The sequence below is a fragment of the Canis lupus genome, chromosome 19, assembly GCF_048164855.1.
Source record: "Canis lupus baileyi chromosome 19, mCanLup2.hap1, whole genome shotgun sequence".
Taxonomy (NCBI): Eukaryota; Metazoa; Chordata; class Mammalia; order Carnivora; family Canidae; genus Canis; species Canis lupus.
In genome coordinates, this window is record NC_132856.1 from 48,058,878 (window position 1) to 48,073,853 (window position 14,976).

The following is a 14,976-nucleotide window of genomic DNA, read 5'->3' on the forward strand; positions in this document are numbered from 1 at the left end:
ACATATATGTATTTTTCTATAAAAAAGGAAATGATCTCTTGAGGAAAAAGTGGACATTTCTCTCTTGAAATTATTTTGTTGAGTATATTGCCTATTTAACCCTTAACTGGATACTTTGAGCATCAATAGACTTTCTCATTAAGCTAAAAAGAAAAAAAAAGTTAAAAAGCAAAGACATAAATGACTTCCACTGGATTTTTTATTTTTTTTTTATTTATTTATTTTTTTAAAGAGATATTTTTATTTATTTATTTATGATAGTCACACAGAGAGAGAGAGAGAGGCAGAGACACAGGCAGAGGGAGAAGCAGGCTCCATGCACCGGGAGCCCGACGTGGGATTCGATCCCGGGTCTCCAGGATCGCGCCCTGGGCCAAAGGCAGGCGCTAAACCCCTGCGCCACCCAGGGATCCCATCCACTGGATTTTTTAAATACGAGAATGAGTCTTTATTACTAAAGTGAATTTTTGGGTTTTTTTTGTTGTTGTTCAACTTATTTCAAAATAGTTACAGATACACACATTTCAAAATGATAGACACACACACACACAGAAAGAGAGAGAGAGAGAGAGGCAGAGACACAGGCAGAGGGAGAAGCAGGCTCCATGCCAGGAGCCTGACACGGAACTCGATCCCAGGACTCCAGGATCGTGCCCTGGGCCAAAGGCAGGCGCCAAACCGCTGAGCCACCCAAGGATCCCCCTTTGCCAACACTTTAATCTCAGACTTCTGGCCTCCAAAGATGCAAGAAAATACGTTTCTGTTGTTTAAATGACCCAGTCTACGATACTTTATTCAGTTAGCCCTAGCAAACCAATAAAGTGTAGAATACCATTGTATGGGTGTATTGGTATTTGTTCAATCATTCATGTATTGAAGGACATTTGAACAGTTTCCAAGTTTTGGTTATTACATATAAAGCGACTCTGAATATTTATGTGCAGGGATTTTTGTGTGGGGGGGCTGCATTGTCGTTTTTATAAATGCTAAAGCCAATATTAGTGAAACTGATGTAACATTTCATTTGCTAGTTATTTCTTTAAACATGTATTGATTTCAATTTTGTGGTTTTACTTTGGTGCCTTGGAGCAAAACTCTTCTCTTTTTTCATTTTGTTTTCATTCCTAGATCTCAATTATTTCCAGAAGCTCCTGGGATGCTGCAGAGTGCTGGTGGGTAGTTCTGGCTTTGACGCTTGAAGAAAGAAATAAGGGCCTGGTTAGATTCCCCAGGGGTGAAATATGCCTCTGGAAAACTTTGGGAATGATCCACTTGACTGAGAAACACTAGCGTCCCCTAGCGCTTGGTTTGTAATACACAACAAGGAAGAGGGTGAATGAGGTTGAGCAACAAATTCCTCTACAACACTTGTTTGTATCTTCTTGATGAATTGATCCTTTTATCATTATGAAATGTCCTCCTTTATCTCTGATAATTCTCCTTGCTTTCAAGTCTGCTTTTTCTGATATTGATATAGACGCCCCAATTTTCTTATGATTAGTATTTTCATCATTTGCTTTCCATACTTTTATAAGAAATCCATAGCCAAAGAAATTTGAATGGCCAGTAAACAATGAAAAGATGCCCACCCTCACTAGAAATTGGGAAGGTTGGAAGTAAAGCAACAAAGATATGTAATTTTACTTCATGAAATTGTCAAATTTGAAGTTTTATCATTCAAATGTTGGTGACATGGCTGGGAAGATGACCACTCTCCTCCATGGGTGGCAATATTTTCAGGATACTTTGGCAATATCTATTCAAACAAAAATGTGTACACTTTGTGGAGCAACTCATCTTTTATTTAGTTTTTAATTTAATTTAATTACTTTATTTTTTTGAGAGAAAGAGTGTGGGTGAGCAGCTGGAGGAGGAGTAGAGATTGAGGGAGAAAGAGACTCTTAAGCAGGCTCCACACTCGGCGTGATGTGGGTTTAGATCTCATAACTTGAGGTCATGACCTGAGCCAAATCAAGAGTCAAAGGCTTAATGGACTTAAGGCACTTAGTGCCCTACAATTCATCTTTTGCAGATCTCAGCTGGGTGTGAGAAGGAGGAAGAGAGGGGAGAAAGAGAGAGAGAGACCCAGTCCTTCTGACAAGGTCAGTGGTATACGTGAAGGTGGAGAAAGAGCTAGACCCAGGTTTGGTATAATTTTCTCCACTAAACTTGCTTAAAGCACCTCATGCCTATATTCATAAAATGTCTAAGAAATAAAACTAATCAACCCCACAAAACCTTACTCTTTCCTATGTTCCCTTCACTGTACCCACCACAGTGAAATATTTCTTTAAAAATATCTCAAGTTTGGGGAGAAATATGCACACATCCAGTCTCTCTCTTTTTTTTTTAACTTCAGGGAAGCTTTACTGGATCTGAGAGGAGCAGGGGTAAAAATGAAAGAGAAAGGCAATAGACAAGATGCAGGTCCTTCTGGCTTGTTCTTACTGGTTTAAAACTGGGAGCCTGTAAGAGCGTAGATGTGTCCCGCTCCGCTACTGGCAATGAGCGCCCTAGCCATGCCCCAGGAGCTGCAGCTGCCCCAGAGCCAGAGGACTCAGCCCACATTTAGAGAACAAAGAAGACAAAAACTCAAGGAACATATGTTAAAAAGAGAAACATTTTTTTGTACATAAACAGGTAAATCATGTATCAGGTAGTAGAGACCTGAAAGTGATGAACTCTGAAGGCCAGGTCCAGGAAGAGACCAAAGTTCTGAAATTCAAAACAAAAATGTAAAAAGAAACAAATATCCACAGAAAAACCGAAGCGAGATGCTAACATGTCCAAGAAGCTTGTGCTTCGGTCTTACCGTGTTCAAACTGTTCAGTCTAAGATTAATTCATTTAGAAAGCCCCTACCAGTCAGAGATGAGAGTTCTGCAGCAACAAAGAAACTTTCAGCAACTATCCTAAAGCCCCAGAGCCTCTGCCTGCAGACACGTGCAGTTTGACAGTGAGAAGTGACACAACCCGAAACATGATGACCACCACTAGACTTGTGAGCACTGCCTCTCAAGACAGACAGCTGGTGTGGCCTCCTATCAGAAGTCACGACAATAGTGCTTTGGGACCTTGTGAAACAAGGCATCAGGAGAACTGCTGCCAATGTTACAATCCAGAAAGGGCCTCAGGAGAAGGAATTACTGCAATCAAACACAGTTTCATCTAGAGCCAAAACCAGTTCTCAGGATGTAGAGAGAAAGAAGACACTGTCAAGAAACCTGACGTCTGAAATTGTAGCCAGGCCTGCTTCATCTTCTAACTCCAGACTGATTCAGAAGTCAAAAAGCATTGACTCTCACAGACACACTATAGCAAAAGCAACTATTGATAGATCAACTCAGCCCAAAGAAACAGCAAAAGAAAGAAAAGCTTGTCTGAGTGAGTGGAAAGCTAGCAAAAGAAAAGTGCTGAAAAGCCCTCCTAGCTCAGGAGTTACCCAGCCTGAAGGGCGAAATGAAAACTCAGTTGGGTCCTTTTGGACTACCATGGTAGAAGAATATGAACAAAGATTATTTACTGAAAATGTGAACAAGACATTTTCTGAATGCCTAAACCTGATTAATAAGGGGTGCCCAAAAGAAGAAATATTAGTCATACTGAATGACCTGATTAAAAATATTCCAGATGCCAAAAAACTTGTTAAGTATTGTGTATGCCTTGCACGTATTGAACCACTTCACAAGCTCTATTCAACATATCACAATCTATGAGAAAGCTATTTTGGCAGGGGCTCAGCCTATCGAAGAAATGCGACACGTAATTGCAGATATTATAACAATGAAGAGTCCAGAAAAAGTCAAATATGGAGAAAATGTTGAGGCTTGTGCAACCAAGGAATACATCCAGGATATCAGCAGTGAAGATATAGGTGTTAATCTAGAGTCAGGAAAACCAGAAATGGAAAAGAAACCTAGAAACGTGGTATTTCAAGATGACAAACAAGAGCAAGATGACAAAACAAAAGATCTAACCAATGATGTTAAAACTGTGCAGAAACTGGGGGGAGCTGCTTAATTAAATATAATGTGTCTACTACACGATACCTACAAAGTATGAAAAAGAAGATACAGTTTGACAATACAGATTCTACATTTAAAGAGTTAAAGTTTCTAACACCAGTTAGACGTTCTCAACCTATTCAAGAGAAGATTTCTTAATTGCCAGATATGTTAAAAGACCATTATCCACCCGTCTCTTCACTGGAGCAGTTAACAGAGTTGGGAGGTGAAACTGATGCTTTTGTATGGCATCCTAACACAGCCCTATGCCTGATGTACTCAGAGACTGGAACAGCACAAGAGAAATAAAGCAATGATAAGAAATGGGGCTTTTATTGTTCCTGAGGGTTTTGTTTGCTTGTTGTAGTTTTGTATGTCTCTTAGGAGTTGGCCAAATACTTAAGTATTCATGACAGTAAGCTCTTTTACTGATGTTCACATCATAGCAGGGATTGCCTTCTGTTCAGCAAAAAGCTAATCCTACCTTGTCAATCTCAGCAGAGGGAGTTACTTGAATATAAACAGGTTTGATCATAATGTTGGCTTGTTCACTTTTAATAGTATCAAATTGTTAGCTATTAAATATAAGTAAATGTGCATAATCAGAAAAGGTCTTCTAGATTAAATTTATATATTTATGTGGACATGTTCTTAAAATTTAGAATATACATGCCAGCCTTTAAGCAGAATACTGACTCTACTATTAAGTCATGTCCGTTAAAACATGATAGTTATGTACAATTAAGTTTCTTCTCCCCACACATAAATATCACTTGTAAAATTGTCTTATAAGTCTCCAAACTATCCTCTATCAATTCTACAGTTTCAAAGATTCAATAGTTTCAAAACTGTGTAATATAAATGTGCTTGAAAATCACATAGTCTTTTGTTCACTCATTCCATTTGTATACTAGCACCTATCTTTGTTCTATTGTCTTTTGCTCTAGAGAGGATTTTTATTCTTTTAGAAACTGTGTACCTAATATCTATAAATAAATATATCTGTATAGTGAAAAAAAAAACATGCCCTCTGCAACCCCCTCAACTGCCTAGTCCTGAGAGCAGCAAGACCATGATAAGGGCTTCCACTCATGTCTCTGACCTTCATTTCACCTATGACCTCAGAGTGATCAGCCCAAGAATGACTGAGGCCAGGAGGAGACAGAGTATTCTCCTTAACTTGATTTTTAAAATTTCATTTCTAGTCTTCAGGAACCATTTGCCAGTTGGAAGCACTGTGATATATTGAACATGGACTCCGACAGCCTGTGGTAGAGTCCCAGCTCCCCTATTTCCTAGCTGGGGGACCTTGGATATGTTGCCCGAACTTCCCGTGCTTTTGTTTTTTTCACCTATAAATAAGACAATAGTAGTATGTACTCACAGGGTTGTTGAGGGTATATGCTGTGATAATAGAAACCCTATTGGTTTTACAGGTAAAAGTTTATTTATTGCCCACATAAATTCCAGTGTAGGTCATCTTTGATACCACACTATACTACCCTGATACTATACTGTAGTCAAGTTGTGATAGTATATTGCAGTATTGTGTACTACATGTAGTATAGTAATCTATAGGTATCATCCCTGATGATCAGTTGACTGGTCCCAGACAACTCCAAAAATGGAGCTTGGACTTAAATGTGGGCTTCATGACATAGTCCAGATACTTAAAAGCCCCCCAATCAATAACTCCTTTCTTTGACACACACATAAATTGGCACCTATCATTCAAAAATGCTTAGGATGACATGTCAACTCAGCCTTTGTATGCATAAGAACATCTCTGATTCTTAACCCAAGGATATATTAGGTAGATATCTCTGCAAAGATAAAGATCAGGGTTGTATCCTTCTTCTAGAAATCCTTAATTGAGTAATCTTAACTCTTGTACCCAATGGTGATGACAACAAAACATTTTAAATGGCAGTATCCAATCTTAGATGGCTTTAACATTCAGATAAGAGTGGGCTTTACCATCTTACATCTCTGCTTCATAGTAATTGAAACAGTAAAAGTAACACAAGCTTGGACTGTCCAACCAGGATAACCTTGAGTGACAGCCTTTTACTTCTGTGAAACCTAAAAGTGTGACTCAAAGATATTGCTGAGAACCAACATGAATGAGCAAGGACTTATAGAACATCACTACCAGAGCACTAGCCCCTATACCCCCTTTCTTACTTGGATTTCAGAGCTAGGATCCTAGACCCATCACTCACTGTGCAGAAATGTATAATAATGGAGTGTAAGCCAGGACACTAACAACAGGTGCCCAAAATATCTACAAGCTGTTGGGTTGGCATTATTTTAGTAAAATTTTCCTTCTATGTAAGACTGAAAAAAAAAAAAAACCCAAACAAACAGCCCCTACTCTTAAGTGATTGGATTCAGTATTTTTGTTTTCTATAAATCCCCAAGAGATAAAGCAGGTCTGGGAGAAGAAAGGGAGTTGGTGATAATACACCTTGTACCACATGAACTACAAATGAGACAAGGCTCAACTGTAAGGAAGGATCCCAGGAACTGCCCAGAATCCTCCATGAATTCATCTCTTTGACTTAAAGCCAGTTCTGCCAATGACTTTGACCAAAGCCATTCGAACTTCTCGGTTTCTGAGGCTATAGATGAGGGGGTTCAGTGTGGGGGTGACAAGGCTGTAGAAGAGGGAGACCACATTGTCCTGTTGTGGGCTGTGGTAGGTACCTGGAACCATGTACATGAATATGGCTGCCCCATAAAAGAGCCCCACCACAGTGATGTGCGAGGAGCAGGTGGTGAAGGCCTTGTGTCGGGCCTCGGCAGACTGCATGCGGAGAACAGCCCTCAACACATGGCTGTAAGAGGTGGTGATGAGTGACAGGGGCAGTAGCAGGATCAGCACCCCTGAGATGGATAGCGACAGCTCATAAGCAGAGGTGTCTGCACAAGAGAGCTTCAACAGAGCAGGCAACTCACAGAAGAAGTGATCCACAGTGTGTGAGGCACAGTAGGGGAAGTGCAGGGTGATGGAGGTCTGGATGGAGGCCACAAGCATACCTGACAACCAGGAGGTGCCCACCATGAGCAGACAGACCTGACGCCTCATGAACACAAGATAATGCAGGGGGTGACACACAGCAACATAGCGGTCGTAAGACATAAGGGATAGTAGGACACCCTCAGAGACACCCAGTAGCATCAGGAAGAACATCTGAGCTGCACAATCTCCAAAGGAGATGGAGCCCTCTCCCTGCAGGAAGTCAGCTGCCATCTTGGGGATGGTGACCAAGGGAAAGCCAACATCCAATAGGGAGAGTTGACTGAGCAGGAAGTACATGGGTGTGTGGAGCCTGGAGTCTGTATGGATCAGGAAGAGCAGGATGGCATTGCCCAGAAGGCCCATAGTGAATATGACAGTCACAAGGAAGAATAGAACCACATGTGGCCCTGAGTGGCTGAAGAGCACCATGAGGGTGAAGTCTGAGGTCACTGACTGATTTGATTCCCTCATCTTCCAGGAAGCATCGCTCATCTGTAGGAACAACAGGATATTTGGAAGGAGACTCAGTGAATAGTAGTCTTGTCTTACATGCCGAGTAGAATTGTTTGGGTAGTGGTCCCTTGGAGTCTCCAGAAGGATGATGAGTACATTCAGTCTCTGTAGGAAAACAACAACAACAACAACAACAAAAACAACCCATCACTGATTCAGTGTCAGAAGGTGGGGAACAGCAAGTTCTTGCCTTCGCCCTCCAGGCATGCACTATCCACCAACACTTGCAGTTGAACTCCCTTTCCTCAAACTATGGAGTACAAGTCAGTCCCAGTGAAATATTGGAATATACCCCATCCCAGACACTCTGGGGCCAAAGCAGAGGTGGTATTCATTCCAAAGAGATTAAATATCAAGTAGGCCGACCTTGCCAGAGAAGAAGGGATGATGAGGCTGGAGAAGGAATATGAGGTATGTGGATTGATTGGCATATGGTTAAGGGGATATACTCTGGATTATAGCCAACTTTGAATACCAACACAGCTGTTTCCCCACCTTGTGACTTTGAACAAGTTATTTGATCTTTCTGGGGGTCAGTTTATCCATATGTCTATAGGGATAAATAACAACTTGTAGGAGTAGCTGTATTAAATGAGATAATGAATTAAACAGCTCAACTCAGTGACAACCATATGGCAATTTCTTTTTTTTTATATGGCAATTTCTTGATTTAAGTTCACAACTATTATTCACGTTGTAGAGGAAATACATACATTAAAAAAATTCAGCTGGGTAGCATGGTTCACCTATAGTAGGATAATTTATGCCTGATGCTTAGCTCAGTGTCTGGTATATAGTAAGACTATGCAATATTAGCCCTTTTTGTTGATGTTATTCAACATTTTAACTCTTGTCAACTTGCATGGCAAAACCTAATCAATTCAAGTTTATTCTCAGTCATGCTCTCCTGAAATGACAATTTCTCTGTTCTTATCCTAAGTTGGTGGTTCTCGACCAGAGGTGATTATGCCCTATTTCCCTGGACATTGGCAATGTCTGGAGATATTTTTGGTTGTCATGACTGGGGATGCTAGTGGATCTAGTGAGTAGAGATCAGGATTGCTACCAAATATCTTATAATGCACAGGATGGTCCCACCAGAAATAATTGTCTGGTCCCAAATTTCAACAGTGCCAAGTCTGAGACTGACATCCAACAACTCTTCTCTGACCTGGAGCAGAGTCTCTGGGAGGTCTCCTGAGTCCATTGTCTTGCTCCTCTGATGGGGATGAGTTCATGTCATATGAATGCCTAGAGATTAGTCTGTGAAATTGAATTTCCAGAAATTCAAAGGGAATTTTAAAGGGAATATTAATAAGCCTAGTCTCAACTTAAATCACTGGATAATTGCATTATTTCCATGACTCTGTATGGAGAAGGGTTTGTTCTTTAATCATTATCTCTTGGGGCAAACTCATAGCTAATAGTCCCTCTGGACCCTGTCAAAGGATTTTCAAGTGGATATTGTACTTAATTCTTCTCTTTTCACCTATATCTGCCCTCAACCTCCTCACCAAAGGGCAGAAAAGGGAGCTAATTCTTACTGAGCATTTACTGTGTACTGGACACTGTGGTAAGGTCAGAGAAAGGCTGATGGATTTCAGTTAATGGTGTCTCAATGTTTGCACTATTGACATTTTGGGCTGGATAACTTTAAGTATGTTACAGGCATTTTTTCTTTATCTTAAGGTGTTATCATTTGCCTTATATAGGTGAAGGAGCATAGGTTCAAAGAAGTATAGTAAGTCAGCTATATTGGGTTGAATAGCTTTCCCCAAAATCAGGTCCTTCTAGAACCTCAGAATGTGTCCCTATTTGGAAAGAGAGTCTTTGCAGATATAATTATTAAGGATCTTGAGATGAAATCATCCTGGATTTTAGGTGTTCTCTAGATCCAGTGACTAGCGTTCTTGTAAGACAAGGAAAGAACTGGACCCTGCTCGTGGCCAATCCCTGGCGCTGCGAAACCAAAAAGTTTGGTGGTCCTGGTGCCCGTGCTCGCTACCAGAAATCCTACTGATAAGCCTGTCATGAGGATGAGGATTCATCTTTATAATAAACCATTGTCATGGGACTTAAGGTCTCAAAAAAAAAAAAAAAGACAAGGAGAGGACACAGAGAGACACAGAGAAGGTGGCTATGTGAAGACGGAGGCAGAGATTGGACTAATCCAGCTATAAGCCAAGGAGCATGAAGGATTGTCAGAGCTGGTAGAATCTAGGAGGGAGCTGTGGGCCAGAGTCTCCCTCAGAACCTCCAGGAGGCTTCAATGCTGACAACACCTTGATTTTGAACAGCTTGTCTCCAAAACTGTGAGAGAAGAGATGTCTGTTTTTTAGACCACCCAGTGTGTGGTACTATGTTACAGTAGACCCAGGACACTCATACACCGACCCAAGATTACTCAGCAAACAAGTGGTAGAATTAATTTTTAAGCAACAGCTGGCATGATTTTAGGGTTCCCGTGTTTTTTCCTCACATCTTACTTTCCAACAAGAAATAATGGGCCATTCATATCCTGCTTTCCTGGTAAACCTTAGCATTCCTGCTCCAGTCATGAAATGTTTATCTCTTCTGTTTGACAATTATCCTACTGCTTGGCCTGGGGAAGGAGCCACCTCCCCAGCTATGGCTCCATGGTCTTGAATACCCTTGCCCTGGCACTTCCCCACTCATTCACCTGGCTTTGGCACCATGGTCCTTTCAGTGGCTTAGTCAAAGCCCAGCAGGTTCCACCTTAAGAAGCCATTCAGGTTCACTCTGGTTCACCTCCAAGAAGTGTCACTTGGTCTAGAGTGTGATGTGAACTCAGTACTACTTGCCCTGGGACCTGGGATCCCCTCCCTCTGAAGACTCTATGATATCTTCCCAATGTCTTATGCATGAAAGGCCCCCTTTCTTCCCTCACACTCAACACTGTTTCCTTGACCTCACTTTCCCTTCCACAATTGCCAGATGGTCCTTTGCTAATGATGTATCCACAGAGCAGCACATTACCCCCATTGCTGGCTTTTGGAATCTCCTGTGAGCAGCATCTCCAATAGGGCTGTGATCCACTCTGATGGTTTTCCTGGGGCTTTGCACACATCCTTCCTTTAGGACAGGATGCTTCCCCCCCAGTAAACCTATCCTCCCCAATCAGGCAGCAGGAAGCACTGGACAGAGACTAGCCTTGGCTTTGGGTGTGTTGTCTCCTTGTTTAAGTCGGCTATCTCACACCTTAGGATAAAGGGTCCCTCCAACTCCAACCATTTTTTTCTAAAGTATGCTCTACCCCCAACATGGGGCTTGAACTCATGACCCTGAGATTAAGCGTCACATGCTCTACCAACTGAGCCAGCCAGGTGCCCCTCCAACCAGTTTTTTAAGACTTTTAAACCCCTTTCTTTCTACATTTCCCTCATTACTGTTTGCTTTTCAGATCTGATGTCCTTACTGAAATGAAAGAGAGAAGAGGCACTGGAATTAGCAGATCTGTTGCCAATAAAATCTTCACAGCATCTCCCACCTATGAGGAAGCATGGCTGAATCCTTCCTCTGTCAGACAGGAGGTCCAGAGTACATTAATATGTTTTTATTTCTTTTAAAATCAGAAACAAAAAGAAGACTGCATCCAATTAGAACTATAAATGTCTTTATACCCCCAAACAAGCTTTAAAATGTAATTTTTAATGTTGTTATTTATGGAGGAAGGGGTCTACAGAAGTGAAAGTGCCTCTGTCTCATTCAAATTACACTGCATTGCTGCCTTTCCCTCTCTTTGCTAGTTTGGAAATCAAACGACGAGTATTTGAGAGCCTAGTTCATGAAATGTTTCCTGTTTGACCCTCACTCCTACACACACAGTACAAAGAGCATAGCAACATGAATTCCACATTTGCTGAATGAACAAAATCTGCTAGGAGATACTTAGTGTGATGACATGTCTAAGGTGGCACAGGGATTGACTGGCAGTGCTGGGAGCTAAACATATTCTGATGAGTTCCAGTCATGTGCTCTTTCTACTCCGCCAGTTGAGCAGAGGTTTGGCTCTTTCTGTCCTGGCTCTCCAAGCTGATCTGATCTGATCTGATCTCTGAAAACTGCTTCGGGATGTCAGTGTTTTATACTTTCTGGAAGGAGAGCTGAAGGTGTCTCTGGGCTATGCCAGGGAGTATGTCCTAACTCTGATCTCTCAGCAATGATCAAGACCTCTAGGTCTTTCCTGCTCAGCAGCTTCTAGGGAAGTTCATGTCTGGACGTTAAAAACAACCGCCACCCCTGCCTGTCACCAGAGGCTCAAGGCAATACTGATGGGCTGAGCTAAAACAAATAGTAAGATGCTCACCTGTGGGGACTCCTAGGTGGCTCAGTGTTGCACTGTCTGCCTTTGGCCCACAGCGTGATCCTGAAGTCCCCGGATTGAGTCTCACATCAGTCTCCCTGCATGGAGCCTGCTTCTCCCTCTGCCTATGTCTCTACCTTTCTCTCTGTGTCTCTCATGAATAAATAAATAAAATCCTTAAAAAATATTTTTAAGAAGATGCTCACCTGTGAGTCAGGGAAGATTAAGAGGCATATACAATCTCTTTGTCCCTCCAAATTCCTGCATATACTCAAACTTGGCAGGATCACAAAGATGAATATAAAACTATCAACTTCTGGGGCTCTTTCTTAACATCAATATCTCCTCTCTAACCATCCCTACTCTCTGGAAATCTCCACAAGCAGTGAGGCTTCAGATTCTCACCTCTACTTTCTAGGGTTTGAGAGCCCCTCTTGGCTCCCATGCATACTTCAACTCTCCTTATCCTGGATACCTTCTTGAAAAAAACCTCCCTGGAATCCAACACCTTTGGTTAATGAGTCTTGCCTTGGTCTATAGGGTGACTGACAAAATTGTCTGAGGATAGAGGCTCTGGGGGACTATGTTGCATCAGAAAGCTTTTTTTTTAATCTCCCTTTTTTAGTCAGTGGGGGAAAATTAATAGCCATGGGAGCTAGAGCCCTTGAGACTGAAATTATGCCAGGAGATACATTCTCCAACCCTCCATTCCATTAAGGTGGGAAGCACTGTGGTGGATTACTCAACTTTAAAAAAAATCTAAATCCAAACAATAGTATCAGATAATTCAGAAGTCTTTATGTGTCCTCTTGCGGAAGAAGGGGATGTGAAGATCTTTTATTTATTTATTTTTAGCATGAACACAAATGAACATGAACACACACACACAAACATTTCTAATTTTAGAGAATCTCTTTTGAGCAAAATAATGAAGCTGTGATGTTGGAAGAATAACCAGGAAATAGCCCCACTCATTTTATCTATTTTAACTTACTTGACCTATTCTAGAGTAATTCCCTTCTCTAATACATATTCTCGAAGGGTGCTCACAGAACTCGCAGACACAAGAGAACTCAGTGAAGATCAAAGGTATTGGTACCCATAAGCACCTTGAAAAGTTAACTGAAAAAAATCAGAAAGGTCTCAGTGTGTATGTAATAATACCCTGATCAAAATCAGGTGATTAACCAGAGTGTACACAAGAGTAATGAACCAAGATGCAGAACTGGCTGGGTCCAGAGCTCTAAGCCTGTGGCCCATAAAGGCAGGCAAGACTACAGGCAGCAATGGCTACAAACAAATCATGGTCAAGGACACAATTGTTGATCGCAGCTAAAACCATCCAGGCGAGGCAGTCTGCCAAAGTGATTGCTTTGTTCCTTTCTGGATGTCATCTGGTACCTCGGGGACCATGATGGAGATGAAAAGATGTCAAGTAAAGGAAGAGTTGGAGAAGATGAAGCCCAAGAGGGGTGTGGAGGTGGGTGACACTAAGCAAAGACTCAACAATGAAGGTCAAGTTCAGCCCAAAGAGAAGGTACTGATCCTCTGGCTTCTCCAAGAATCCCAGGAGTGATTCCTTAGTGATGATTTGAGTTTTTGTTTCCATGAACCTACCTGTGCCTCAAGAGAAAGACCACCAGGTCAAGGAAAGATACAAAGAGGGTCATATATCCAGCAAAGCTAACTTTCAAAAATGGAAGTGAAAGGCATTCTAAGATAAAAAACTAGGAGAATTACAAGACTAGGGAAGGTGGGTTTAGTGGATGGAAGCATCCTGTCCTAAAGGAAGAATGTGTGCAAAGCCTAAGGCAAATCGTGATAGAGGGGATCAAAGTCCTATTGGAGATGTTGCCTACAGGAGATTCCAAAATCCAGCAATGGGGAAATGTGCTGCTCTGTGTATGCATCATTAGCAAAGGGACCACAGTTCTGGAATAAGTAAACATGTCTTCATTTGCTGTATGCTCACAGGACCATTTCCAGAGATTTTAAATGGATGTCCATGTATGATTTCCCTAGGCTCACCAGCAAAAAGATACATGAGAGGTCTATCATGTGTGCAAGTTCTCCCTCTATGTCTGGTGTTTTTCAAAACCAGGTTTCTTTATTGCTAATTAAATTAATATGAAATCTAAAAATATGTAAAAGTGAAAAGAACTTAATTAAAATATAAGCTGTAAAAAACAAATAACCAGAAAGTATGTAGATCTAAGTTATTTCCTAATGAAACAAAATTTAAGATTTGCAATAGTAATAGGATTCCTGACATCTCTATGCATCTGGTGGACGGGGCAGAGCAGAGGCCTCCAGATTATAAAAGCTGCTGGGGTCATCTCCAAATGGTCATCTGATAGGGATCTTGAGCTCAGTATGTCCAAATTAACTCTTAACTTTCACCCCAGACCTGCCTTTCTGCTGGTTCAAAAATGATTTCACCAATCCAATTCTACTTGTGTGCATTTTTAAATTTTGCTATTATTTTTTATCTTTTAATTTTTATTTAATTTTAATTTAATTAACATATACTGTATTGTTAATTTCAGAGGTAGAATTTGGTGATTCATCAGTTGCATATACCACCCAGGGCTGGGGATCCCTGGGTGGCACAGCGGTTTAGCGCCTGCCTTTGGCCCAGGGCACGATCCTGGAGACCCAGGATCGAATCCCACCTCAGGCTCCCGGTGCATGGAGCCTGCTTCTCCCTCTGCCTATGTCTCTGCCTCTCTCTCTCTCTCTCTGTGTGACTATCATAAGTAAATAAAAATTAAAACAACAACAACAACAATAAAAACACCCAGGGCTCATCACATCACTCTCTCTCCTTAATGTCCATTATCAGATTACCCCATCCTACAACCCACCTCCCCTCCCCCAACTCTCAGTTTGTTTTCTAGAGTTAAGAGGCTCTTACGATTTGCCTTCCTCTCTGTCTTCATCTTATTTTAGTTTGCTGTTACTTTTAAATGTTGCTGCTTTGCCCTCAAAGAATATAGGCGCTGTTACTGAATGATCAATCACAGCCTGGAACTCAGAAAAGGAACCGTGGGCCCTGGCACTGCGCCAGCCAATGGCCAGGTCCTGGAAATCCCCTGGGGGGGTGGACAAATTGAG

The 14,976-nt window shown here is 41.6% G+C and overlaps 1 protein-coding gene and 1 pseudogene across 1 annotated transcript; one reads left to right on the top strand and one right to left on the bottom strand.

Moving 5' to 3' along the window:
- The first annotated feature begins 2,647 nt into the window (after positions 1-2,647).
- LOC140611404 (cytoskeleton-associated protein 2 pseudogene) lies at positions 2,648-4,312 on the top strand (annotated as a pseudogene).
- Positions 4,313-6,551: 2,239 nt separating this feature from the next.
- LOC140611341 (olfactory receptor 2Z1-like) lies at positions 6,552-7,496 on the bottom strand. The gene has a single exon (XM_072788127.1). It carries the CDS (start codon positions 7,494-7,496, stop codon positions 6,552-6,554), a length of 945 nt encoding a protein of 314 aa, XP_072644228.1.
- Between the last annotated feature and the right edge of the window lie 7,480 nt (positions 7,497-14,976).

What these genes read in the sequence shown, in the direction of transcription:
- LOC140611341 (XM_072788127.1), bottom strand. Translation starts at nt 7,496, where the DNA reads ATGAGGGAATCAAATCAGTCAGTGACCTCAGACTTCACCCTCATGGTG.